The sequence below is a fragment of the Pipistrellus kuhlii genome, unplaced genomic scaffold (assembly GCF_014108245.1).
Source record: "Pipistrellus kuhlii isolate mPipKuh1 unplaced genomic scaffold, mPipKuh1.p scaffold_m20_p_14, whole genome shotgun sequence".
Taxonomy (NCBI): Eukaryota; Metazoa; Chordata; class Mammalia; order Chiroptera; family Vespertilionidae; genus Pipistrellus; species Pipistrellus kuhlii.
In genome coordinates this window covers 6,972,891-6,999,569 of record NW_023425449.1, presented here as the reverse complement: position 1 = coordinate 6,999,569, position 26,679 = coordinate 6,972,891, and the positions used below count along the sequence as shown (strand labels likewise).

Sequence of the window (26,679 nt, the reverse complement as noted above, 5' to 3'; positions counted from 1 at the left end):
ATAAAAACCTTGGCTAAAAACATACATTTAAACTACAATATTAATAAACAGAAAAAATGGAGAAATGTCTGAGAAATTATAGATATTCAACTATTTTGTACTCTAAAAGCACCAATGATGTCCTAGCCAGTTTGGCTCAGTGGATAGAGCGTCGGCCTGCGGACTGAAGGGTCACAGGTTCCATTCCGGTCAAGGGCATGTCCCTTGGTTGTGGGCACATCCCCAGTAGGGAGTGTGCAGGAGGCAGCTGATCGATGTTTCTCTCCCATCAATGTTTCTAACTCTCTATCCCTCTCCCTTCCTCTCTGTAAAAAATCAACAAAAAGTAAAAAAAAAAATAACAAAAGCACCAATGAGAGAGTGCAGCAGGAACGTGCCCTCCAACAACAGTCACTGTTTCTCTACTTAGCTCTTAAGGAACCTAAGGCCCTTGGAAGAACCCAAGGGAGGTGTTACTGGACAATGTGATATAAGCACGTGCTCCTGCAGAACGAGGAGGGAAAGAACATACAAGGAGGGCAAACGCTCTGAGCACCACCTGCTCCTTTCAAATATCCGATTTAACCTTCAGCCCTGGTCTTACAAAAGAGCTGGCCAACATTAGTCATCAAAATTTAAGCTGCTGTTATAAAACTGGACAAACTGGCACACATTTAAATATTCTGTAATTCAGATGTGTCTTTTGTTTAAGAAAAGCCAAAGCAAGATCAATTTGTGTTAAAAGAATTTTGACTCTTCATGATATTTCCTAAGGCCAGAACTTTTAACGCAAGTCTTAGCATAAACCTCTACTGCAGTCAGGTTTGCGTATAAAATAATAAACAACCCTAGCCAGTTTGCCTGTATCTAGACTCTAGAGTGTCGGCCTGCGGACTGAAGGGTCCTGGGTTCACTTCTGGTCAAGGCCTCATGCCCGAGTTGCTGGCTCAATCCCCAGTAGGGAGTATGCAAGGGGCAGCCGGTCAATGATTCTCTCTCATCATTGACGTTTCTATCTCTTTCCTTTTCCCTTCCTCTCTGAAATCAATAACTATGTATTTAAATAATAATCAGCAGAAAGTTTCTGGATTTTAGAGAAACTTTTCTCTGAACCGAGTCACCTAGGTTGAAATGACTGAAGTGGGACGAACAGAGGTGAACACTAATCTAATACTCACAGCTTCCCATCCACTTTTTCTTCAGTCCCTGCCGGAGGGGCTGTGAAGTCAACCTGGGCCCAGAGACGGGGCTGCCTCTGCTGGCGCAGACCTGAGGAGAGGGGCACCGCCGTCAGACCTGTGCGTGGCTGCTGTCACAGGAACTGTCTCTCGGCACTCACTCATCATATGACAGTGGGACACAGGTCAGTGGCAAGAGCACCCAATTCCCTTCCTCGGTTCATAACTTAGCATATTTCTAAACTGCATAGCTGTTTATGAATGAGGTTTCATACAGCTGCTTTAATGTAAAACTAAATATTATATACATCTATCTATACAATAATTCTCTAGCCCTTCAGTTTCTATTCTCTAACATCTAAAATTCATCAATGAATAGGCAATTCTATCAAACTAGAAAGGCAGCTTGTGTGTAGACAATATTGAGAGCACGTCTCCCTTCAGAGATAGAACAGGGTATTTACCTGCCATTGCTTCAAATGTGTAGGGTTTAAATTCTGCAACCAAATATGTGGAAAATAATGTATAACAAAAAGTGACCAGATCCCTCTTTTCCCCTTTAATAAAGAAATACATAAAAAATCTGTGCAAATTATTAGTGGATAATTTTAAATTCTTCTGCCCAAACTAACATGTATCAGAACATTACATGAGCCTAAGAATAATTTAGGACAGACTGCCCATCGCTATTATCCAAATTATATGCATCAAAAATATGCTCAAATTGCGGAAGCCGGTTTGGCTCAGTGGATAGAGCGTCGGTCTGCGGACTGAAAGGTCCCAGGTTCGATTCCAGTCAAGGGCATGTACATGGGTTGCAGGCACGTCCCCTGTGAGGGATGTGCAAGAGGTAGCTGGCCGATGTTTATGTCTCATCGGTGTTTCTAGCTCTCTATCTCTCTCCCTTTCTCCTCTCCATGAAATATCAATGAAATATGTATATAAAAAATAAAAAAAGCCAAAACCGGTTTGGCTCAGTGGATAGTGTCAGCTTGGGGACTGAAAGGTCCAGGTTCGATTCCGGTCAAGGGCGTGTACGTTGGTTGCAGGCACATCCCCAGTAGGGGGTGTGCAAGAGGCAGCTGATCGATGACTCTCTCATCAATACTTCTAACTCTCTCTCTCCCTTCCTCTCTGTACAAAAATCAATAAAATATATTTTAAAAAAAATTAAAAAAAAATATGCTCAAATAAAATTCTTACAATTTTTTTTTACCTTCCACAGTTCAACGGCCACAGGCTGATGTGGTGGATTGTCACTGTATATGTCATCCACAGTTTTCTTCCAAAACTGCATTCTCATCAGTCCAATTGTTTTCTCAGAAACTGAATCTTTCACCTATAAATAGGGTTTAAAAACTTTAATAAATGCACTGTTTACAGTCTAAAATATCAATATTTATGACTACATAATCACATAATTCAGCCAAAAACTAAATATAATTCTATATAATTGTTTTAATTTTTCCTTAAACTGTTGTCATTATGAACTTTTTTAAAAATATATTTTATTGACTTTTTACAGAGAGGAAGACAGAGGGATAGAGAGTTAGAAATATCGATGAGAGAGAAACGTCAATCATCTGTCTCTTGCAGACCTCCTACTGGGGATGTGCCCGCAGCCAAGGTACATGCCCTTGACCAGAATCGAACCCAGGACCTTTCAGCCCACAGGCCTAACTGGTTAGGGCTCAATTATTTATAAGTATCTAGCTGATACTTTGCCCCATCCTGGTGATTCCCTGAAACCTGGCCAACTTTTCAGCCCACTGAAATTGCTCTAACCACTGAGCACGTCAGCCAGCGCTGTCCATTCATCTCTTTATGGGCACTTAAGTTGCTTCCATATCCTGCCTATAATGTTGCAGTGAACATAGGATGCATATGTCTTTTTGTTTTGGGTTTCTTGCGATAAATACAAATGTGCAATGTTAAGTGCATAGTTTTAGATATAGTTTTAGTTATAGTTTTAGTTTTCTAATATCCTTAGAAAAATAAATTCCAGAATGTTATTTCCAGAAACAGCAAGTTCTTTGCTAGTTTTATTTTTGGAATTGAATTGTTAAGCCTAAATAGGAAAAAAAATCACCAGCAGAGACCTTAAACACATCTAACATATAAGAATTACAATTACATTTCTTTTTTGTTCCACATTAAACACGTTATATCAACATTTTTGCAAATAATTTTAAAGGAATTTTAATACCAGCCTGAGCCAGTTCCACATTGAAGGCTCTCAGTGCAAAAGCAGAGCTTCTGAATTCTGTAGGAAGCAGCAGGGAGCATAAATAACCTTCATAATCTCGTTTCCTGTAACAAATAGGCAAGATTAAAATTTTAAAAAGACAGCTACTTTTGACTTCCAAACTGCACACAAAAAAATACTAACCAGAATTACCTGAAAATAATGTGGCTTCAATTCAAAAAAAGGCCTGAAATTTCTTATATTCTATACCAGTTTCTCTAACATTACTAAAAATGTATCGGCCCACAATCCCAGACCAGTTAAAAATAAGAAATAATTAATCTCCATTAATTTATTTTGACTTATATAGTACTTATAATTTTAGTTGTTTCACAACCACTTTGTAAGAATTCAAATGAGTTACCAAGGTAGTTCCAGAAAGTCCTGGTATGAACTCGCAGTTTTTAATACATAGATAAATAAACAGATAAGACATAAAGACAGAAAACAATAAGAGGGGTGTGGGGCTGCTTGCACGTATGCACACCCACTAGCACATACTGTACGTATGTTTCCCAGCAACACTGCTGAGCGAGCCTGGAAGCAATGCCACTCCTCCCACGCTGGCCCCAGGATCAGTGAACACACCCGACACCTAGATCTTGGTTTCTAAATACCTTTCGCCACTGAAAACAAACACACAAATAAACGCTAGGGGTCCTTGGAGGAAAGACTGACTCCAGAACTGGGGCAGGGAAAATACAAGGTAAGCCTGAAACATCTTGAGGAGAAAGAAACGTTCAAAGAATGAAGGGGTTTGTCAAAAGGACAAAGAAATGGACACGATCAGGTTCCCTTTGGCCACGTCTGGAACAATTTGAGCATCAAGACATAAGGGCAGTTAACAGGCTGTAACAGGGCCCCATGAGCCTCTATCAATAGAAATGAAAGAATAAATAGCCCTGGCTGGTGTGGTTCAGCGGTTATGAGCATCAGCCTAGGCTCGGGAGGATTATGGGCTCAATTCCAGGTCAAGTACCTGGGTTGTAGGTTCGATCCCTAGTCCCACTCAGCGTACATGCAGGAGGAGGCAACCAATAGATGTGTCTCTCTCAGATCCATGTCTCTCTCTCTCTCTCCTCCCTTCTTCCCTCTCTTCCACTCTCTCAAGAAATCAATGGAAAAAATATCCTTAAGAGTGAGGGTTAACAACAACAAAAAAGAATAAAGAGGAGCTGAAACCGATTTGGCTCAGTGGATAGAGCGTCAGCCTGCAGACTGACACGTCCCAGGTTCGATTCTGGTCAAGGGCATGTACCTTGGTTGCGGGCACATCCCCGATAGGGGGTGTGCAAGAGGCAGCTGATGGATGATTCTCTCTCATCGTTTCTACCTCTCTATCCCTCTCTCTTCCTCTCTATGAAAAATCAATTATTGTAAAAAATATATTTGGGAAAAAAAATTGACATGAACCTAAAAAAAAAAAAAAGTCAAGCTCATGAAACATAAGCAAAGACTAAAAACCCACTCCAGATTGGAGAAAACGAAAGAGACATAGCGGAAACCGGTTTGGCTCAGTGGATAGAGCGTCGGCCTGCGGACTGAAGGGTCCCAGGTTTGACTCTGGTCAAGGGCATGCACCTTGGTTGCGGGCACATCCCCAGGAGTGCAAGAGGCAGCAGGTCGATGTTTCTATCTTATCGATGTTTCTTCCCTCTCTCTTCCTCTCTGTAAAAAATCAATAAAATGTTTTAAAAAAAAAAAAGAGATATAACAACGAAAGGTAGCACACGACCCCAAGAGTAATGAAGGACGTCATAGAATCATCAGCAAAATGCAAACCGATCCCGTGGGTTAGACGGTAACATCGGATCCATTTCTATGTCCTCGTTCTGACAGGTGCACCGTGACCACGTGGGAGAGAATCCTGTGCCCCGTACAAATCCCCGGCATTGCCTCCCGCCCCACGTCCCGCACCCGGAGCCCCCACGCCACGGGACAGGAAGGAGCGGGTCCGCCCCCCGCCCGCCCCCCGCCCCGCCCTCCCCGGCGCCGGGCCGCCCCCCGCCCGGCCTCCCCGCCGCCCCCGCCCGGCCTCCCCGGGGCCCCCGCCCGCCCCCCGCCCCCCGCCCCCCCATCCCCCCACCCCGGCCTCCCCGGGGCCCCCGCCCGCCCCCCGCCCGCCCCCCGCCCCCCGCCCCGCCCTCCCCGGCGCCGGGCCGCCCTCCGCCCCGGCCTCCCCGCGGCCCCCGCCCGGCCTCCCCGGGGCCCCCGCCCGCCCTCCGCCCCGGCCTCCCCGCGGCCCCCGCCCGGCCTCCCCGGGGCCCCCGCCCGGCCTCCCGCGGCCCCCCGGCGCCGGGCGCTCACCGCAGCAGCTCCAGGCAGTAGCGGTCAGCGCCCGCGCCGCCCGGCCCGCTGGCTGCAGCCACGCTCCGCCCCGAGCCCGCGGGCCCCGGGAGCCGCCGCCCGCGCGCCCACACGCCGGGCACGCCGGGCCGCAGCGGGCCCCAGGCCCAGCCCAGCATGGAGGCCGCCATGACACGCACCCCGCGTGCCCTTCGACCCCGCGCCGCCGCCCGCGGCCACGCAGGCCACGGCCGCGGCCGGAAGCGGCGCCGGGACGTCGTCCCTCGGAGAACCGGCAGGTGGCGCTGTGGCTCTCCCTACCCCCGGCCGCCCCGCGCTCCCTGCTGCTGGGGTTCCAGGAAAGCTCTGCGTGAATGCAACCCATCCTGCAGCCCCCCACGCACCCCTGCCCCCGTCCAGGTCCTTCGAAAGATGCATTTACCCGGGCGGGAGGATAGAGGATATTTGGACAGATGACTAGCTTGATGTATAACTTTGAAATAGCTATTTCCACAGTCTGTGAGCCTCCTTTGCTATTCTCTTATCCTCAGGCCCCTCAACTATGGGAGTTGAGAGTCTAGTTGCCATGATCTGACCTCGTGCAAGCCAGCAGCTGCCTGCATCTGGATCCCCATTGGCTCCCGAATCGCCTAGGCCAGTGGTCGGCAAGCTCATCAGTCAACAGAGCCAAATGCCAACAGCACAACGGTTGAAGTTTCTTTTTTGAGAGCCACATTTTTTAAACTTAAACTATATAGGTAGGTACTTTGTTGTTAACTTAATTAGGGCACTATGAAATCTGAAATTAGACTCAGGGCTAGACCTTATTATGTAATGCTTACAGCAGCACATGGCCCAGTACTGCTATAGGTCATGGCACAGAAATGGCGAAGGGCCCCTTCCTGTCTTGCCTCTTGCCCTTTTGTCCCCTCTTGTGGAACTCGTAGTAGGTCTTGGTGAGCATGCAGGTGAGGAAGAGGCACTGGGGACTGCAAAGCGTTTCCCTGGGCGGTGAGAAGGGGGACACGGTCCAGGTACGCAGAGAGAGTCCGGAGAGGAGTCCGTTTGGTTTGGTTTTCAGACACGTGACCTTTGAAGTAATGGCCAGAGTGCTTGCCATGTTCTAGCTTACCATGTTCTAGGGATTCTTCATTCAGTTTCACAGCAGCCATAGTCAGTGTAGGGTGAGTCGTCAGAGTTTACCACAAAAAGTCCTGCGTCCCAGAAAACCCCCCAGACGGGGGCTGTCTCTGTGCTGGGACGATGGCTGTCATCGCCGTGTCACAGAAAAAGGGTAAGTCATTTGCCCAAAGTCACACAGCTGGTAACTGACAGCGGCGGGTGTTTTTAAAAATATATATATTTTATTGATTGTTCACAGAGAGGGAGAGTGATAGAGAGCTAGAAACATCGATAAGAGAGGATCATCCATCAGCTGCCTCCCGCACACCCCCTACCGGGGATGTGCCTGCAACCAAGGTACATGCCCTTGACCGGAATCGAACCTGGGACCCTTCAGTCCTCAGGCTGACACTCTATCCACTGAGCCACACCGGTTTCGGCGACAGTGGCAGGTTTTACAACGGGGAAGGCTGCTTCCGAACTCAGCTGCTTCACCGCTGTACAGTGTGCGAGGGCAGCCGTGGCCACCTCTCTCCTCACAGTTCTGAAGGCCACGTATCTGGCTTGCAGATCAGCAGGACTGATTTCCTCTGAGGCCTCTTGCCTCGGCTGGTCGCTTGCCTTCTCCCTGTGTCCTCACATGCTCTCCCCTCCATGAGTGTGTGTCATAGTGGATAAGGGCCTACCCTGATGACCTCATGGTACCTTAATTGCGTCTTTAAAGGCTCCATTTCTAAATAAGTCATATTCTACAGTACTGAAGGTTAGGATTTCAACATAAGAAGGGGGGGGGGGCACAATTTAGTCCACAACAACTCCTATGTGTTGTTGCCAGGCAAAGGTAGGATTAGTGTTCCACCGGAGGGGGTGGCATGTGCAAAAACCCTGCCATCGGTAAAGGGTTCAGCACATTCAAAGAACAGAGAGAGAGAGAGAGAGAGAAATAGAGAGAGAGAGAGACTAAGAGAGAGAGGGGGGGGGACTAAGAGAGAGAGAGAGACTAAGAGAGAGAGAGAGACAGAGAGAGAGAGAGACAAAGAGAGAGAGACAGAGAGAGAGACAAAGAGAGAGACAAAGAGAGAGAGAGAGACTTTGATCAGTTCCCTCCAGTACGCACCCTGACTGGGAATCAAACCTGCAACATTGCTGTGTGTCCTGACTGGACATCGGACCTGCAGCCTGTTGGTGTACGTACGGGACGATGCTCCAACCCGCTAAGCCACCCATTCAAGGCTCGTGATAAGGGTTTTTTTATTTTATATATATATGTGTGTGTGTGTGTGTGTATATATATATATATATATATATATATATTAATATTACCTTGTTTCCCCGAAAATAAGACATCCTTCGAAAATAAGACCTACTTACAGGTTTCCTTCTGAGTGAAATATAAGGCACCCCCCCCCCCCGAAAATAAGGCGCCCCCTAGGCTCTGTCTCAGAATGCTATTGCTCAACATGAGAGATTTGGTCCACTGATTCTGAAAGAAATGGAGTCACAAGAGATTCACCAGGAAATTCAGGAATTGGATTGTTATGATGATGTTCCAGAAGATGATGACATGATTGTCATTGAATAAATGAGTAGATTCTTGATACTGTAGGATTCACAGTTTGTCTGGTTTGTGTTGACGACTACCGTACTACTGTACCGTATACAGGTAGTAAATTTCCTTTATTTTCATTTAACAATAAATGTGTACCGTATTCTTCTTCATGGAAAAATAAGACATCCCCTGAAAATAAGACCTAGCGCATCTTGGGGAGCAAAAATTAATATAAGACACTGTCTTATTTTCGGGGAAACGGTAGGTTTTGGCTTTATTTTATTTTACTTTTACATATGTTTTATTGAATTTTTACAGAGAGGAAGGGAGAGGGACAGAGAGTTAGAAATATCGATGAGAGAGAAACATCGACCAGCTGCCTCTTTCACACCCCCTATTGGGGATGTGCCCACAACCAAGGTACATGCCTCTGACCAGAATCGAACCTGGGACCTTTCAGTCCGCAGACAGACTGACGCTCTATCCACTGAGCCAAACCAGTTTCGGCTTATTGAATATTTTTGAATAGGTAATATATTTCTGTGGTGGATTAAATGTGGCCACCGATAATTTTTTTTTTTTTTTTTTTTTTTTGCAGCTACTCTTATCAAGAGGTGGACTGTATTTCCCACTGGCCAGGAACTGGCTTTGACACCTGCCCTGACCAGTCGGAGATAACTGAAGTGACACAGAGCAAGTTCTGGAGCCTGTGCCTCAGAAACCTTGCAGTTTCTGCTTTCCCCTCTCGATGCCTCTGAGGCTGCCAGGTAAGAACATTGGCCTAACCCACAGGAGCAGTGGTCGGCAAACTCATGAGTCCACAGAGCCAAATATCAACAGGACAGCGATGGAAATCTCTTTGGAGAGCCACATTTTTTAAACTTCAACTTCTTCTAATGCCACTTCTTCAACATAGACTCGCCCAGGCCGTGGTATGTTGTGGAAGAGCCACACTCAAGGGGCCAAAGAGCTGCATGTGGCTCTTGAGCCGCAGTTTGCCGACCACGAGTCTAGAGGATAAGAAGCCACATGGAGGAGAACCGGGCAAGAACCAAGACCTCTGCTAGACACGTGAATGAAGCCAGCGTGGCCCTGAGGGCCCATCCCATCTCCCAGCGGAATGCGCTGTGTGACCGAGGCCAGGCAAACAAGGGAAAGAACCATCCAGCCAACTCACAGAACCAGGGGGAATAATAAATCATGGTTGTGATAAGCCATCGACGTTTAGGGCCACGGATGTATTCTGCAGAAACTGATTACTAAGACAACTTTCCATTACTAATGCAACTTTTCCAACACAAAAATTTAAATATAAAAATATGCGCGTGAGGACTCAGAGATGCTTGTACACCCATGCTCATAGCAGCATCATTCACAATAGCTGAGGGACAGAAGCAACACACACGTCCACTGACTGGAGAATGGATAAACCATGTGGGACATACATACGTGGAATAGTATTCAGCCTTATCAAGAAAGGAACTTCTGATACATGCTACAAAACTGATGAAACTTGAGGACATTACGTTAAGTGCTATAGACCAGTCACAAAAAGATTATCTCTCTTATAGAAGGTAGGCCTGGAGCAATCAAATTCATAGATAAAGGAATGAGATTGGTGGCTGCCACGGTCTGAGAGGGAGGAAAAATGGGGGGTTTTTGTTTAATCGGTAGAGCTTGAAGAATTCTGTTGGTGATGGTCGCACGGCAGTGTGAATGTACAGGTTTTCCATACTGATTTCTAGAGGGAGATTAGACCTTTGTGTTACAGATCACAAGTTTTCTTCCCAGTCTGTTTTTGCTTTGTGGAATCTTGCCATGAAGAAATTTTGTAATATATGTTTATATAGTCAAACATCAACATTTATACTTCCTGGAATTTGAGTCATCATTAAAAAGGCAACTTCATAGCCCTAACCAGTTTGGCTCCGTGGATGGAGTGTCGGCCTGTGAACTGAAAGGTCCCAGGTTCGATTCCAGCCAAGGGCATGTATCTTGGCTGTAGGGCGTGCAGGAGGCAGCTGATCAATGTTTCTAACTCTCTATTCCTCTCCCTTCCTCTCTGTAAAAAAAATCAATAAAGTATATATATATATATTTTAAAGGCAATCTCATTAAAATATTTTTTTAATAATTATTTTCTTCTAGTACTTCTGTTTTCCTCTAGAGTACTTCTATAGTTTCAATTTTTACTTTCTTTTTTTGAGGGGATAAATGTTACAACAAAGGCATGGATATCTACCATTGTCTTACTATCATTTATTCATTAGTCTACCTTTTCCCTTTTGATTTGAGATTCTTCCATTTTCATCAAATAAATTCATGTATGATATGTATTTCATTCTATACTGTTCTATCTGTCTCTCAATGTTCCAGTGCTACAAGCTTTTAAGTATTATGGGTTTAAAATATATTTTCATACATATATCTGGTAGTACTAAGCCTTTCTAGTTGTTCTTTTCCCTTCCCAGAGTTTTCCTGGTCATTCTTGTTTATTTTTTCATTTGACTGTTAAGATCAGTTTTTCTATTAAAAAATTTCTGAAAGTATTTTCATTGGAATTATTTAAATTTAGAAACTTATGGGAAAATATATTTTTCTTATCTGAGCTTTTATAAACATTTTATGATGTTATAATTCATTTTATTGACATAAATTTAACTGTGCTCTAGTTATTAATTCTTATATTTTCTCCAACTTTTGATTTTATAAATAATTCTTAGATGAGCCATTATAGTTGGGTCTTTGTGTATAATGATTATTGCCCATGATAAATTCCTAAAAATAAAATCATTAGTCAAAAGCTGTGAACTTTTGAAATATCTGACTTTGCCAAAATTCGTATTTACTCCCACAAATTGTGGATTAAAAAAAAAATTAGATTTTTTTCATAAAGTCTTGCTACTTTCATAGGCAAAAAGTTATTATCTCACTTTTAATTTTTATTTATTTGATTATTAGTGAAATCTTTTTGTTAAAAAAAATGTTAAGACATATGTTAAAAACATATAATGTAAAAAAAGTAAAAGTTGTTACACCACCCAGCTCTCTCACTCACTAAGGAATATATATATATATATATATATATATATATATTTATTTATTTATTTATTTTTTTTAAATATATTTTATTGATTTTTTAACAGAGAGGAAGGGAAAAGGGATAGAGAGTTAGAAACATTGATGAGAGAGAAACACCAATCAGCTGCCTCCTGCACACTCCCACTGGGGATGTGCCCACAACAAAGGTACATGCCTTTGACCGGAATTGAACCTGGGACCTTTCAGTCTGCAGACCGACGCTCTATCCACTGAGCCAAACCAGTTTTGGCAGGAATATATATATTTTACATTTAAATTTTTAAGCTTTTTTTTTTATGCCAAATCTATAGAACTTTTTCTTGGATAATTTTTTTCCAAATAGTTATGCCTAGAAAGGCCTCCTCTATAGAGAAATCAGAGGTGGAGAGGAGCCAGAGAAGAGGATGCAGAAACCAGCAGGTGGGCTATGGGTTTCCTGGGCATGAATTATTGTGGCTTGGACTGGGATGGTGGCATTAGAGATTAAAAAGAAAGGATAGATCAGTATATAATTTGGAGGTTCACTTGCTGATGGATTGATGGTGTGGTGGGAAGAAGGTCATGAAAAAACATAGAGGTAAGTGATGGTTCCTAGATGATGGCATAAGCAACTGGTGGAGCGAGGCTCTCTCTTTCACATTCCTGAGCTGAAGAATGTGAAGTCTTTACAGGGCATCTGAGGATACCCTGGTGCATGCTACATTTCCAGCGATGGCCATGTAATTCCCCTTTGGCAGGTCCTTACGTACAGGCTGACACAGCCCTCGCCTCTCTCTCTGTGGCTGCCCCTTGGTCTTTATTCTTTGACCTGACATGTTTGAATGTGCTTGCCTCCTTCGGAGGAATGTTCTTTTCATTGTTTACAAAGTGTTCTCGGGTTTTGTCTCACGTTCTCCTGGATGACTTCTTCCTGGTACTCATGTGGACGAGGGCTTCCCAGTGTTTCACGGGCTGGAAGATCGTAAACAAGGGCAGGGAGCTGCTCCTCAGAGCTCCCTGTGGTTATCAGATTGTCGCAACCAGCGCCCCGAGGCAGTTTCTGAGGGCTGGGGCTGCTTAACTCACCCCCACCTTTGGTTTCAACACCGGGGTCATCGAAGGAGAACCTGGTGGAGGAGTGTGCGGCCTGGAAGAGCTCTGTGGAGCTAGCTGATCAGTAAAAACCCAGTCAGCTGGCTCCTTGTGGATGTGGGTCCTGCAGAACAATGCTCAGTGAGGATTCCAGTCCTCCTGGAACTCCATTAACGGCTTCCGAGGACACCAGCCACAGCACCCTGCCCACCTACCACAGGGAGAGAAAGAAAAGCCAGCACGCCCACCCCCACCATCAGCCTGATGCCTGAGGACGGCTATTCTCCCTCCTGGTTTCCTGCTGAAAGGACACACACACAGTTGTTTTCCGGGGTCACGGTGGCTTGTGTGGAGCTGTGCTGTGTGTACATGCTCCCCTCGGCTTTTGGCAACCCCACAGCCCATGCCAACCAGGGGAAAGGTTCGCTTGAGTCAGGAATGTAGTCTGTGGTCTGGGAACAGCTTTCCTGCAGAAAACGAACTGGTCCTTCCAGGGCAATGAGCAGCGTGGGTCTCTCAAAAAAGTACACTCTGAGTCACCACCCCGATTGCGTAACCAGAAGTCACACCTACAGCAGATTAAACATGTTTGCCACCAAAGGGTATTTTCATCGGGCAAACAAAGACGGTCGGATTATGCTGCTCCCATTTCCTGGAACGTCCTGTGTGCTGTATCTTCAAGGCGGCCGTTGGGCAAGACTCCCGACTCCCTGGCCTTTGACCGGCCACCTACTGCTCCACAGACTCCCAGGAGATCCTGGAGGGGGACAGGCCTGGCATGGGAACCGAGCTTATTGCACTGTTTACACAAACCCCGGTTCTGAGCCCGGCTGGACTGCTTCGCAGGCAGAGAGAGACAAAGAAAGGCGAACCTCGTAAAAAACGGCGGGACCCAACACTAGATCCAAGTGGCAAAGCTTCAACCCAGGGCTCTCTTAGGACCGGGGGTTATGGGAAGAGGCTCTTGAGTGTGTCCTGATCACCAAGAGTCTTCATGCCCTTTCCCACTTCATTCATTTTTATTTTTTAATTTTTTTAAATTTTATATATATATTGATTTTTCACAGAGAGGAAGGGAGAGGGATAGAGAGCCAGAAACATCGATGAGAGAGAAACATCAACCAGCTGCCTCCTGCACACCCCTTACTGGGGATGTGCCCGCAACCAAGGTACATGCCCTTGACCGGAATCGAACCTGGGACCCTTCAGTCCGCAGACAACGCTCTATCCACTGAGCCAAACTGGTCTTGGCCCACTTCATTAATTTTCAGTCATCTTGTGACCTCCACGTCATATGCCTCCTCCTCTCTGGATTTTCCTCGATCACAGCCCCCATCCAAGAAAAATGAATAATTCCTTCACGTGTGATCCTATTGCGATGTGTGTGTTTCTCGTTGATCACTTCCCTAGGTCTTACGGTGATGACCTGTGCAGATGGCCCTCTTCCCAGACTCCAAAGGTCGACTCTGGATTGCTGCTCTTTTCGCTGCCAGCGCCTGGCCCAGTGCCCAACATTGGGAAGCATTGGGTGTATTGTTCTGAAAGCCGTGTTCTTTGGGCACTACCAACCAGGCACCTGGTTGTACAGTTTATGCTTGCACAAATGTGACCGGCCAGGGGGATAGGTGGGACTGGTGTGGGCTGGTGTGGGGCTGTCTCTGAGGAAGGGGAGCCTTTCTCTTCACAAAGAGGCACGAACTTGCAAGGTTGCATGAGCCAGAAGAGGCACCTCCTAATTAGCAACAAGATGCTATCTAGGACCAGGACTGGTTTGGCTCAGTGGATAGAGCGTCAGCCTGCGGATTGAAAGGTCCCAGGTTCGATTCCAGTCAAGGGCATGTACCTTGGTTGCGGGCACATCCCCAGTAGGGGGTGTGCAAGAAGCAGCTGATCGATGATTCTCTCTCATCGATGTTCTAACTCTCTCTTCCTCTCTGTGAAAAATCAATAAAATATATTTTTAAAAAAATGCTATCTAGGTTTTCAGTCTTCCTGACTGGAAGAGCAAACTGGACCCAGCAAAATTTAAAGGTTGAAAGGAATAGTTATCTTTCTGAAAAGTTTTCAGTATTCATCCAAGAGTAATCTGATTTTAGAGAACTTATTGTCAATCATGAGTAAGAGGAACTTGAATGCATAATGCTTTTCAATATAGTGTACTTATCCCCAATTATTATTATTTTTTTTTTTTGCATTTTTTATTGATTTGAGAGAGAGGGGGGAAGGGAGAGAAACATGGATGTGGGAGAGAAACATGGTTGTGAGAAACATCAATCGGTTGCCAACCGGATCAAACCTGCAACCTGGGTATGTGCCCTACTAGGAATTGAACCCACCACCTTCTGGTATACAAGATGATGATCCAACCAACTAAGCCACACCAGTCAGGGCTACTATTTTTTTTTTTTAATACACACAATTATATATTTTGTAGACCTAAAGGTTATCTATTGATTTTTTTATTTTTTATTTTTTTTTGAGCATTTAATATTGCCTATGTGCTTGAATGGACTAGGCACTAGAAACTGCCAGTGTCACATACCTACAAAGTGGCAGGTTTTTCATTTGTTAAAAGGGTGTTTCTCACCATACAATTCTGTGAGAAACAAGAAGAGGCAAAGTGATCTCTCTAGTTAGTGCCATATCAGCTTTGTCCTTTTCACTCTTTCGCTTCCACTGTGATCATATATTGCCAATTTTTCAATGCTGAAGCTATCTTTTCTTTAGGTTTTTTTTCTTTATATGTTCCCACCCACTTACTGAAAACAGACCATCAGCCATTCTCAGGAACATCACTACTAAATGTCCCATAGGCTTGCACAAAATCATATGTGTGAGGAAGGAAGATTGATGGTGGCTCCTACACAAGACACAGCAAGACCTATCAGAGTTGCCATGTGGTTATGATGGGTTGCCTCTGCACAAATTGTTTTGGATCAGAATTAAAAATCCTACTGCCCCAGTGTCTGTGTCCATTGGTTATGCTAAAATGCATGCATAGTAGTCCTTTTGCTTGCCTTAAGTTTAAGAGTATGCCTACATCAGGGATATTAAGTATTGTTCCTTAAATAAAATAAATATTTTTATATATCTACTATAGATTTCTATTTTATGGGTTATATCTTACTCCAGGAAGCCAAAAGCTCAGCCAATACCTTGCCATAAATAGTCTTTAAAAACAAGTGCTTTCTAAAAGTTACAAATGATTAACCTGGCTTTGTAATTAGATACACTAGACTAGGGGATGCCTACTGTTTTTGCCTGTGCACTTCCTTTCTGCCTTCCTTGGGCAACAGAGCCAATGACTATCATGGATGGCCTCTCAAGGGATCCCATTCACATAGAGTACGGCAGGAATTAGAGTTCCAAAGCTGTACAGCGCTGACATACAGAAGTCTTGGTAAATTTTCTTCATCCACCTACATAACCCACCATGCGGGTTTGGGTCTGCTCCCTTGCCACAGAAGTGGACATATGATCGAATCAGGCAGTTATCTCTAGAAATCACCCCTGATTATTGTAGGTATAGACACGTGACCTGAGGAAACCAGCCAGTACCACTTCTGGGAATTATGTGGATGGTAGGAGAAAAGGAATCAAGAAGCACGAACGCCGAAAGCTGCCAGGGGTCCTTTTTTTTTTTAACACAACGATAAAAGCCTACCTGCAAATAAAGTCAACATAGAGGAAAGCAAAACTGAAAGAAAGATGAAAAGGGGCAGATTCTTTTTCATCGATTTCATAGAGGAAGGGAGAAGGAGAGGGAAATAGAAACACCAATGATGGGAGAGGATCATTGATCAGCTGCCTCCTGTACGCCTGCTACGGGTGATCGAGCCTACAACCTGGGCATGTGCCCTTGACCAGAATAGAACTGGGACCCTTCAGTCTGCAAGCCAACGCTCTATCCACTGAGCCACACCAGCCAAGGCAGGGGCAGATTCTTGACGATACGGTTAATCCCCTTGCCCGGCCTAAACTACCTTGAGAATTTGGGTTATGTGAGCTAACAAGTCCCCTCCCTTGTTTGGGAGAGTTGCAATTGGACCCCAGGAGTTTTGGCTGATAAGGACGCATAAACAAAACCATCAATCAGGAGCTTGGCACTTGTTTTCTGCTTCACAGAAAACTCTGCTTATAACAATGGTGATGTCATTTCTCTGCCCACAGCCCTCCAATGGCTTCTCATCTTACCCAGAGAAAAAGCCAACTGTCCACATGTGGCCAGCAGGTCCCTACATCATCAGGCTTTCTCTCCTCCCACGTCCCCCCATTCGCTGACTATGAGTCTGGAACCCTGACCTTGGTGATCCTTACACTTGCCAAGCACACTTGCTGTTTCCTCTGCTGACTCTGTTCTCTGTCCATATGTGAACTCCCTCATTAACCCATCTAAAATCTTACTTTCCCTCTCAGCATTGTTTCCTAGAGCTGCCTCAACAAAATATCACCAACTGGGTGGCATACACAACAGAAATTTATTGCCTCACAGTTCTAGAGGCTAAAAAAAGTCTGAGATCAAGGTGCTGGGAAGGAGAGTCTGTTCCATACCTCTCAAGAACTTTTGAGTAGTTTCCTGGCCATTTTTGATGTTCCTTAGCTTGTAGAAGCATTACCCAGATCTCTGCCTTTATCTTCACATGGAGTTCTCTCCCTCTCCCTCTCCCTCTCCCTCTCCCTCTCCTTCTCCCTCTCCTCCTTCCCTCTTTCCCTCCCCCCCTCTCTGTATATGTCCAAATTAAGGCCCACCCTAATGACCTTGGCTTGATCATCTTCAAAGATCCAATTTTCAAATAAAGTGACAGTCACAGGACTTCCAACATCTTTTCGGGGACACATTTAACCCATAACACTTCTCTTACACTGCCTTGTTTTTCTTTGCAGTGTGTATCACCATCTGGCATGTAAACTTACGTTTTTACCAACGTAATGTCTCTCCCCCAGTTAGGATGTAAGTTCCATGGGATACATGTGGATATAATGCTCAAATATGTGCTAAATGAGTTGAATGCTAAATAGGAAACGAGGCTCTCCTATTTTTAAATACTAAAGTCTGAAACTTATTTTTGCATAATCAACTATTTGAAGAAACTAAGGTTTCTCAGATGTCTTGCATGTCTATATTCAGAGTCTCAAGACGTACTAGAGATCTATCCAGAATCTCTATAACTCCATTCCTTTGAAAATAGAAGGGAGGGTAGAAACACTTTGAAGAAGAATGGAATTTGGGAGTGGTAGGTTGAGAAGAGGGCACGTGAGAAGTGGCAAAAGTTGAGTGAGGTCAAGAGTGGTCAAGATCTGGCAAAATCTACAAGTAGTGATCTTGATTTAAGAGAGGAAAGGAGAGGGAAGGAGAGAGAGAAACATGCCAGTGGCCTTCAGTGGAGTTACATTGTTTTCATTACCCATTAAAAAGTACTTTTAATGTGAAAACAAATTTTACGGCTGCAGATATTAGAAGTTACCCCTCTGGCATTTATTGAGATGTATTATCCACGTGTAACTTGATCAAGTTGTATTATCATTATCTGTCTTTCATCTGATGTCCCCATTAGAACATGAGCTGAAGGGCCTGGGGGCTGTGTCTTTGCTCTCCTACAGGCAGTCAAAAGACCAGCAATAAATTAAAATATTTGCAGCACACACGTGTAAGAAAGAGTTAAGAGCCCTTATTTTACCTCAGGCTTTTATAAATCAACTAGAGGCCTGGTGCATGAAATTTGTGCAAGAGAAGGCCTTCCTTCCCCTGGCTGCTAGCCCCAGCTTCCTGCCGGCACTCGGACCCAGGCTGGCTTCTCTCCAGCCCCGGCTTTGTCCCAAAGGACATCAGGTATAATTAGCATATTATTCTTTTATTATTATAGACTTATTACAGATAAAACAAACGACCCATCGAATCAAAGGAAGTACAGATGCCAACACGTGAAAAGTTGATCAATCTTGCCAGTAGCCAGGGAAATGCAGATTGAAAAATAGCAGAATTGCCTAAACCAGCTTGGCTCAGTGGATAGAGCATCGGTCTGTGGACTTGAAGGTCCCAGGTTCGCTTCTGGTCAAGGGCATGTACCTTGGTTGTGGGCATATCCCTCGTGGGGGGGGTGCAGGAGGCAGCTGGTGGATGTTTCTCTCTCATCTATGTTTCTGGCTCTCTATCCCACTCCTTTCTTCTCTGTAAAAAAACAACAAAATATATACTATTTTTTTTTTAAAAGACCCCTCATTTGCAACTACTGCAGTTACACATCAGTGGGATTTTAAAAAGGCCCCTACAGAAACGGTTTCTCATTTCGATTTCAAGTTCGAGAATTAGAGCCAAATAATGGCCAGTTTGTTCTCGGCCACACAGGCACAGCTTAAGGTTAGCTGATGGGTGGCTTTGTCTGGGTGAACCATCACAAATCCTCTCAGGAACATATGCTTTTTTTTTTGACATTACAGAGAAGTGAAATAAGAGGGGGGATGGGCTGCAGACATTGCTATAAAACTTCCTAATTTTTACGAGCAATCTTAATCTTGGAATAAGAAAGGACCTTGAAGTTTATTTTCAGGGGAGACCCTCGTTTTGCATCAGAGCAGGTATCCAGAGAGCCCCTGAGAAGTGTCCTGCAGATCTCCGGTTACAAAAGCAGACAAACAAAAAACAACTGCAACTGTCTCAGTAGAAAGAGTTCATTTCCCAAGAATTATAACTGTGTTTGCCTTATTCAGAAGTCTGGCAGTATCCCCACCTAGAGAAACGAGTATGTAAGTTATTAGGGAGAAGATAAAGTTTAATCTTTAAGATCTGATATACATTTTTTTTTTCATTTGGATATATTTTTGTTTTCATTGTTTATTAAACTTACCAATTGTAGTTCTTAAAAGGGCAATTCAGTTTTCTTTTTCAGAAAATCAACACAGAAGGCCACGTGGGGAATTTGCAAGCATATTAATTCCGGGTAGTATTTTTGGAGGGAAAGGGGCATTCTGCGTTTTGTTAAGAAGAAAAATGACTTTAAAATGTATAACTTATTTTTTAAAATATATTTTTTTTATTGATTTCAGAGAAGAAGGAAGAGCGAGAGAGATAGAAACAAGGATGATGGAGAATCATTGGTTGGCTGCCTCCTACACACCCTACACTGGGGATTGAGCCCACAACTTGGGCATGTGCCCTTGACCGGAATCGAACCCAGGACCCTTCAGTCTGCAGGCTGACGCTCTATCAGCTGAGCCACACCAGCTAGGGCTAAAATGTATGACTTTTAAAAGAAATGTTAATAACTATTACTTGTTTAATAAGTTTTTAAGTCTATTAAAGTTGAAGGTTGACGTTCAGAATTGTTTTTCTGTGTTTAGGAGGCAATAAAGTCGTCCGCTCCTTTTATTCTCTAAACACTCCTTTCTCTGCCCTCTTTTTCGATCTCTGCTGAAATTACATCTCTCCTTGGCTCTTTCTGCTTTATAAAAAGGAGACTGCCCAGCCTTCCCTCCCTGATCCACTTTCCGCCCAGGCCGGCCTGGGGCAGGTGAGGTCAGAGGGCGATCCCTCGGCCTTATAGGAAGACCCCAGTCTCTTCATCGCTTTCTATAATATCTCTGCTGCACCATCCGCTGCCTTTCTCCCATGACCCACTGACCCTGCCGCTCCCAAAGCAAGATGAACGATGATCTACGTCCAACTATATCCGGTTTCATCGACACCATGGAACTGCCAACGTGTCTACACAAAAGGGTGGTTTCGGCTACAAATGACAGGCAGATGGCTGAGCTACTAAAGCTGAGACGGTGTTCCCCAGTCAAAGGCAATCATGCTGAATGAGTGACATGCACTTACGTAGGCGTGCCTCTGCATGTGGAGGCTAACAGTGGCATCGTGTTCATAAGCATGGGAATTCAGGACATTTCTACATCTGTAAATATATGTGCATAAATAGGTATCCCATGACATACATAGGAAAATTGTTTTCCTATTTCAATCGGAAAGTAAACGGTTGAAATGGGAGTTACCCAAAAATATAAATGACCATTTTTAGTAATAGCTCAAGATAAATTTAGTTCCTTGATAAGGAGCTGGTGACTGAAAAAAAGACAGGTCACACCGACACCTATAAAAATCAGCTTAGGGAAACCTAGGCATTAGCAGTTGGGGGAGAAACTGGCCTTAGAATCTGCCTTTTGTTGCACTTAACTCAGCCAAGGATTACCCAGAGTTCTTTACACAGCAGGGATGGCTAAGACTTGATGATGATTATCTTTAATTCATTATGTGTTACTAAATTGCAATGTCCCTCTCAATTATTAACTAAACATCTCTGCCCTATGGTGGGGGGGGGGGAGTGAGAGAGCCAGAGGCCATCTGGCCTCAGCCCCCTTTTCACAAGGGGCTTTAATTTATGAAGGCTTTTGACCTCCAACGGAGGCAGCGCAGAGAGATTCCGATAGGATTGAAAGAAAACGTTCCTATCCAAATGTAAAACCGAGTTCTGTGGCTAAAGTATCACCTTTGGTATACTCCGGACTTTCATGTTAAATCTTTGAATTATCTTCTAACTAGCACAACTATTTTATTTTATTTTATTTTAAAAACATTTGTTATATATACATTTCTTTATTGATTTCAGAGAGGAAGGGAGAATGAGACAGAAACATCAGGATCATTGATCAGCTGCCTCCTGCCCCTCCCCGCCCCCCGCCCCCCCTCACCCCCTCACCCCCTCACCCCCTCTTACTGAGGATTGAGCCCGCAAACCAGGCATGCACCCTTGGCCAGAATCGAACCCGGGACTCTTCACTCCACAGGCTGACGCTCTATCCACTGAGCCAAACTGGCTAGGGCTATTTTATGTTGTGATTTTCTTGTGTTAACGGCATCGATTGTTGAAATGAAAACTTTTGAAACACTACAATTTTTTAAAAATCTCGTTTTAGGGTTAAAAATGTTTTGTTTTGTTTTTTAAATATATTTTTATTGATTTTGTACAGAGAGGAAGGGAGAGAGATAGAGAGCTAGAAACATCGATGAGAGAGTCATCAATCAGCTGCCTCTTGAACACCCCCTACTGGGGATATGCCCGCAACCAAGGTACATGCCCTTGACCGGAATCGAACCTGGGACCTCTCAGTCCCCAAGCCGACGCTCTATCCACTGAGCCAAACCGGCTTCGGCTAGGGTTAAAAATGTTTAATATATTCTGGAAACCTCCACAATAATGGAGGCAGCCTGGATCTCTTGCCACCTTCGAGAAGCCCCGAAATTACCGTATTTTTCGGACCATAAGACGCTCCGGACCATAAGACGCACCAGTTTTTAGAGAAGGGAAATGAAGAAAAAAAGATTCTGAAACAAATAGTGTCCTAAAATATTTTATGTGCATTAAAACCCAACATCACAGTCATAAACACATGTAATCAACCCTGTAAAGTAAACAGCAGCATTTAGAACCATTTTAGAGCCGGGCAAGCACACAGAGACCACACAGAGCCGGGCAAGTAAAAAAACTTTTTTTTTAAAGTATATGTGTAGGCTATATTTGGACCATAAGACGCAGGGACTTTTCCCCCCCACTTCTGGGGGGAAAAAAGTGCGTCTTATGGTCCGAAAAATACGGTACTTGATTAGAATGGAAGTATCTTCCTGAGATAACAGGAGCGTCTTCGCATAAGGAACTATAGAGTAAGACGTCCAGAAGGAAAAAAAAAGGAAATTGTAGGAAAGAATAAATTGTATTTTCCAAATGAAAACTCTATTCATTCCCCCACCCTCACCGCCATCCTGGGTTTTATGCACTTCCAGGAGTCTTACTATTCCAAAATGTCGATGCATATTTAAACGATGCAATATTTGTATCTTGAAAGCATGCTTTCTCAATCTGAAATCGCTCACCTGCCTTGGTAACCTGTTAGAAATGGCATGTGTGTGAAGTTACTACACGACAGAGTGGCCTGCATGAAGAACAAGGGCTTTTGGACATCCGAGGCCTGGAGCACTAAAATAAAGCCTGATACACAGCCGAAACCGGTTTGGCTGCGGACTGGAAGGTCCCAGGTTCGATTCCGGTCAAGGGCATGTATATTGGTTGCAGGCACATCCCCAGTGTGGGGCGTGCAGGAGGCAGCTGGTCGATGTTTCTCTCTCATCAATATTTCTAGCTCTCTATCCCTCTCCCTTCCTCTCTGTAGAAAATCAATAAAATATATATTTTTTAAAATAAATTTTTAAAAAGCCTGATATACAAAGATTCTTTGAAAGACAAGTCTTACGGAGATGTGTTAAAAGAGAAAGGAGTGATGACCCGAAACAACAGGACAGCCCACTCGCATGCCCAGAAGGGAAGGTTAATTCTGGGCAGCAGGTTACAGAGGTCATTGTTTGAATTATTGATACCTTAAAGGGGCCTCCTGCCCAGCCCCCATGCCGCATTGCCTCCTGGGGAAGCATTCATAGCGAGCCCAGCAAATCCATTGCAGCATGTTGGAGACAACTATTTTGGTTCCTCTTCACAGACTGAAATAGGAAGCCAGCTGTGCAATTCGGGTGGGGAAATTATAATCTCTGAGACTAACAGGATGGCCTAAGGGCATTCAGAGCAGAATAGGGGAGCAAAGGCTGCCATGGGTGCCAAAGGTGAAAAGAGGATTTGAGTCTGAATTCCAGCTCTGCTATGGGGTTAGTGTATTCCTAATGATTTTTTTTTTTAATGTCTTATTGATTTTTTTTACAGAGAGGAAGGGAGAGGGATAGAGAGTTAGAAACACCGATGAGAGAGAAACATCGATCAGCTGCCTCCTGCACCCTCCCCACTGGGGATGTGCCTGCAACCAAGGTACATGCCCTTGGCCGGAATCGAATCTGGGACCCTTCAGTCCGCAGACTGATGCTCTATCCACTGAGCCAAACCGGTCAGGGCGATTCCTAATTATCTTAACTCAAGTGCTTAAAAGAATCATAAAGGAGGAAGGCTCGTATCATCCGTCCACCCTAAGGAGCCCCGAGTTCTAAAAGCTGAAATACTGTCTATGGCCCAAGTTCTCACTGCCTGGGATTCCCCAGGGCAGGCTTAGACACCTGCAGTGGGACTCTAGGAAGGAGAGTAATAGACACAGGACATATCTCCAAACCCTTCTCTCGTGTCTTCTCTCCTTCTGTTCCTCTTGATCTACCGACCTAGGCCAAACCGGACCTTCACATCGCCATTGCTTATGTACTGTGCTCCCTCAGGAACGCCCTCTCCATGACACGGAATCTCTCCTTTTCCAGTGTTCTTATGGTACTTAGTGCACATCTCTGTACGGCTCTCGTCACGTTTTGTTGTGATTTTTTTTTTTTTGCATTTATAGAGGGTATCTGTTTTATTCATCTGCCCAACATCCCTCCCCCCGTAAATTTAAAGAACTGCCGTTCCTTCACTCATTGTGAATCTGGTTTGACTCCTGAATGGTGCTATCATTACGGGCACAGGACCCAAATCCGGCCATTCGGCATCTCTTCTCGGCATCCCACAGGGGGAACGAAAGAAGATCTCTCTTGCTTCAGGTCTGCCCCCTGAGATGCTGTAAGCCAGAAGCTGTCTGTGGGCAGTTTCCACACCACGATGCTGACCACTTCCACAGAGAGGAAGCCCCGGGGAATGGCGGGGGGGAGAGGAGACGGAAGCAGGGATCACATGATTTGGCCCCGAGATCCACTCATGCCCGATATTGCCTACCTTCCTGCACCTCACAGTCGTACCAGCCATGTAAGTGACTCGTCTGCTTCAGCCAGCATGAGCTGGTTTTGCTTACTTGTCCCTGAAAGAGTTCTCAGGGAGCACACACGTCGTCTCCTCTGCGGAACTCTGAGTCCGTGACTGTGCAGAGAAGTGGCCTCCCAGCATCTGGCCTCCCAGGTGCCCAGTGCTGTGAGATAAAGGCTGGCACCCCCTAACCGTGACTCCAGGTCCCACTTCATTTACTTCCATAAACATCTGTGCTGAGCCCTAACCGGTTTGGCTCAGCGGATAGAGTGTCGGCCTGCAGACTGAAGGGTCTCAGGTTCGATTCCAGTCAAGGGCATGTACCTTGGTTGCGGGCACATCCCCAGTGGGGAGGGTGCAGGAGGCAGCTGATCAATGTTTCTAACTCTCTATCCCTCTCCCTTCCTCTCTGTAAAAAAAAAAAAAAAAAAATCAATGAAAATATATATATTTTTAAATAAAATAAAACAGAATGTACTGAAACCCCAAACCAATTACGATCATCCACAGACCCCTGAACCACGGCCTGTGGCTCCGGTGGCAGTTCATAGACCCTGCTCCTCGTGTTAGTTGTTTTGTGTTCTTGGCCCTCTCTTCCTCCATGGTAATGAGTAATCAGGAGGCAGGGCTTACGTCTGCGCTGTAGGTATTCAGTAAAAGCTAGCTGTGCTGAATCGCACGCCTACGTGCCAGTTGTCTGCGGAGGAAAACAGGAGGCGAGGCGGAGCATGCTCTTGAGGTATTTGCCGCACACGTGCTCTGCCTTGGTCTGAATAGAGAATGAATCCAGGAGAAAGAAAGTATCCCCTATCCCCTTTGGAGGAACAACGGAGAGCAAAAGATATTTTTATCAGGAAGTTTCGGAAGAATGCGGAACACAAGCTCAGAAACATTTTATAAATAGACCAGGAACCCCTGCCCTGGAAATAGAAAACCCCTCCTGCGTACCATCACACACGTTTGCCCGGACACAAGGTAGCAACAGTAGGAGCCACCAAATCCTCTTTTCATTGTCGCTTTCCAGCTAAAGAGGGTCAGTGAATTCCATCTCCTGCCTGTGTCCAGCCCCTGGGCAACCACGATGGCTCTGAAACGCCCTGTTTCTCCAGAGAACACGCAGGAAGCTGTTCCCACGCCACCGGGGTCCACGCCGAGGCCCCCGGTGCCACCCACACGTGGCATGTGGGATGGCAGATAATCTGGGAACAGCTGTTGGATGAATGGTGAACAACTCCCAACCAACTCTCCCTGAGGGTGTGAACAATCCAACTCCATCACACCGTTTCCTCCTCACCCCCTTCCCAAGTTTAAGAGTCCAGTCCTGCCAAAACCGGTTTGGCTCAGTGGATAGAGCGTCGGACCTGCAGACTGAAAGGTCCCGGGTTCGATTCTGGTCAAGCGCATGTACCTTGGTTGCGGGCACATCCCCAGTGGGGGATGTGCAAGAGGCAGCTGATCGATGATTCTCTCTCATTGATGTTTCTAACTCTCTATCCCTCTCTCTTCCTCTCTGTAAAAAAAAATCAATAAAATATATATATTTTAAAAGAGTCCGGTCCTGGGCAGCCCGATAGGAGCGAATGTTTATGCAAGAACCCAGGAAGCTCAGTGTAATCTCCAGCAGCCTGGGGGGAACCAGGCAAAAAGCATCTGGGCAGCCGAAACCGGTATGGCTCGGTGGTAGAGCGTCGGTCTGCGGACTGAAAGGTCCCAGGTTCGATTCCGGTCAAGGGCATGTACCTGGGTGGCGGGCACATCCTCAGTAGGGGGTGTGCAGGAGGCAGCTGGTCGATGTTTCTCTCTCATCGACGTTTCTAGCTCTCTATCTCTCTCCCTTCCTCTCTGTGAAAAATCAATAAAATATATTAAATAAATAAAATAAAAAAGATACAGAGAGACCAGCTGACTGGCTGCTCAGGACGGTGTCATCTCCAAGCAGCATTCCCAAAGCTCAGGACTCCAACTTGTCCGGGTCGGAAACCTGATAAGACCTACTCTCCTGAGGGAGGTGTATTTGGTCAGCGTGTTCCCGAGAAACAGAACCAGTGGGATACAGAGAGAGACTCCTAAGAGGAGGTTCGCTATAGGAATTGGCCAGTGTGGCTGTGGAGGCCGAGGAGTGCCACAGCCCGCAGGCTGGAGGGCCAGGAGAGCTGAGAACGGGGGTGGACAGGGATGACATGAGTCAGAACCCTCCACACCCCAGGGCGTGGGAAGGTGAACTGCACAGCTAAAGCGGAGAGAGCAAATCCACCCCTCCTCTGCCACCTCTGTGTTCTAGTCCGGCCCCCAACTGACCCGAGATGCCCACCTCCTGGGGGAGGGCCTTCTTTACTCAGCCTGCCAGTCCCCATGCGGACCTCCTCCAGAGACACCTCACAGACACCCCCGGAAACCGTGTGTGCTCTAGGCCGGGTATCTGGGCATCCCTTTACCCAATCTGGCTGATACATA

General features: G+C 45.4%; 1 protein-coding gene across 6 annotated transcripts in view; it reads right to left on the bottom strand.

The window, feature by feature from the left end:
- Window positions 1-26,679, bottom strand: part of NDUFAF6 (NADH:ubiquinone oxidoreductase complex assembly factor 6) — a 48,803-nt gene that overhangs the window by 17,560 nt on the left and 4,564 nt on the right. The window contains exons 1-3 of one of the 6 annotated variants that reach the window (XR_004987691.2): window positions 5,710-5,921; window positions 3,368-3,467; window positions 2,374-2,496 (exon numbers count right to left, since the gene is read on the bottom strand). Coding sequence is in view for 4 of the 6 variants with exons in the window: in XM_036436551.2 (XP_036292444.1) it covers window positions 2,374-2,496; window positions 3,368-3,467; window positions 5,710-5,879 (393 nt within the window). In the remaining 2 variants the exon portion in view is untranslated. Of the gene's footprint in view, window positions 1-1,157; window positions 1,224-2,373; window positions 2,497-3,363; window positions 3,468-5,709; window positions 5,922-26,679 lie in introns of those variants that run through there. The other 5 variants (XM_036436551.2, XM_036436553.2, XM_045581319.1 and 2 more) reach the window with 5 other exon arrangements.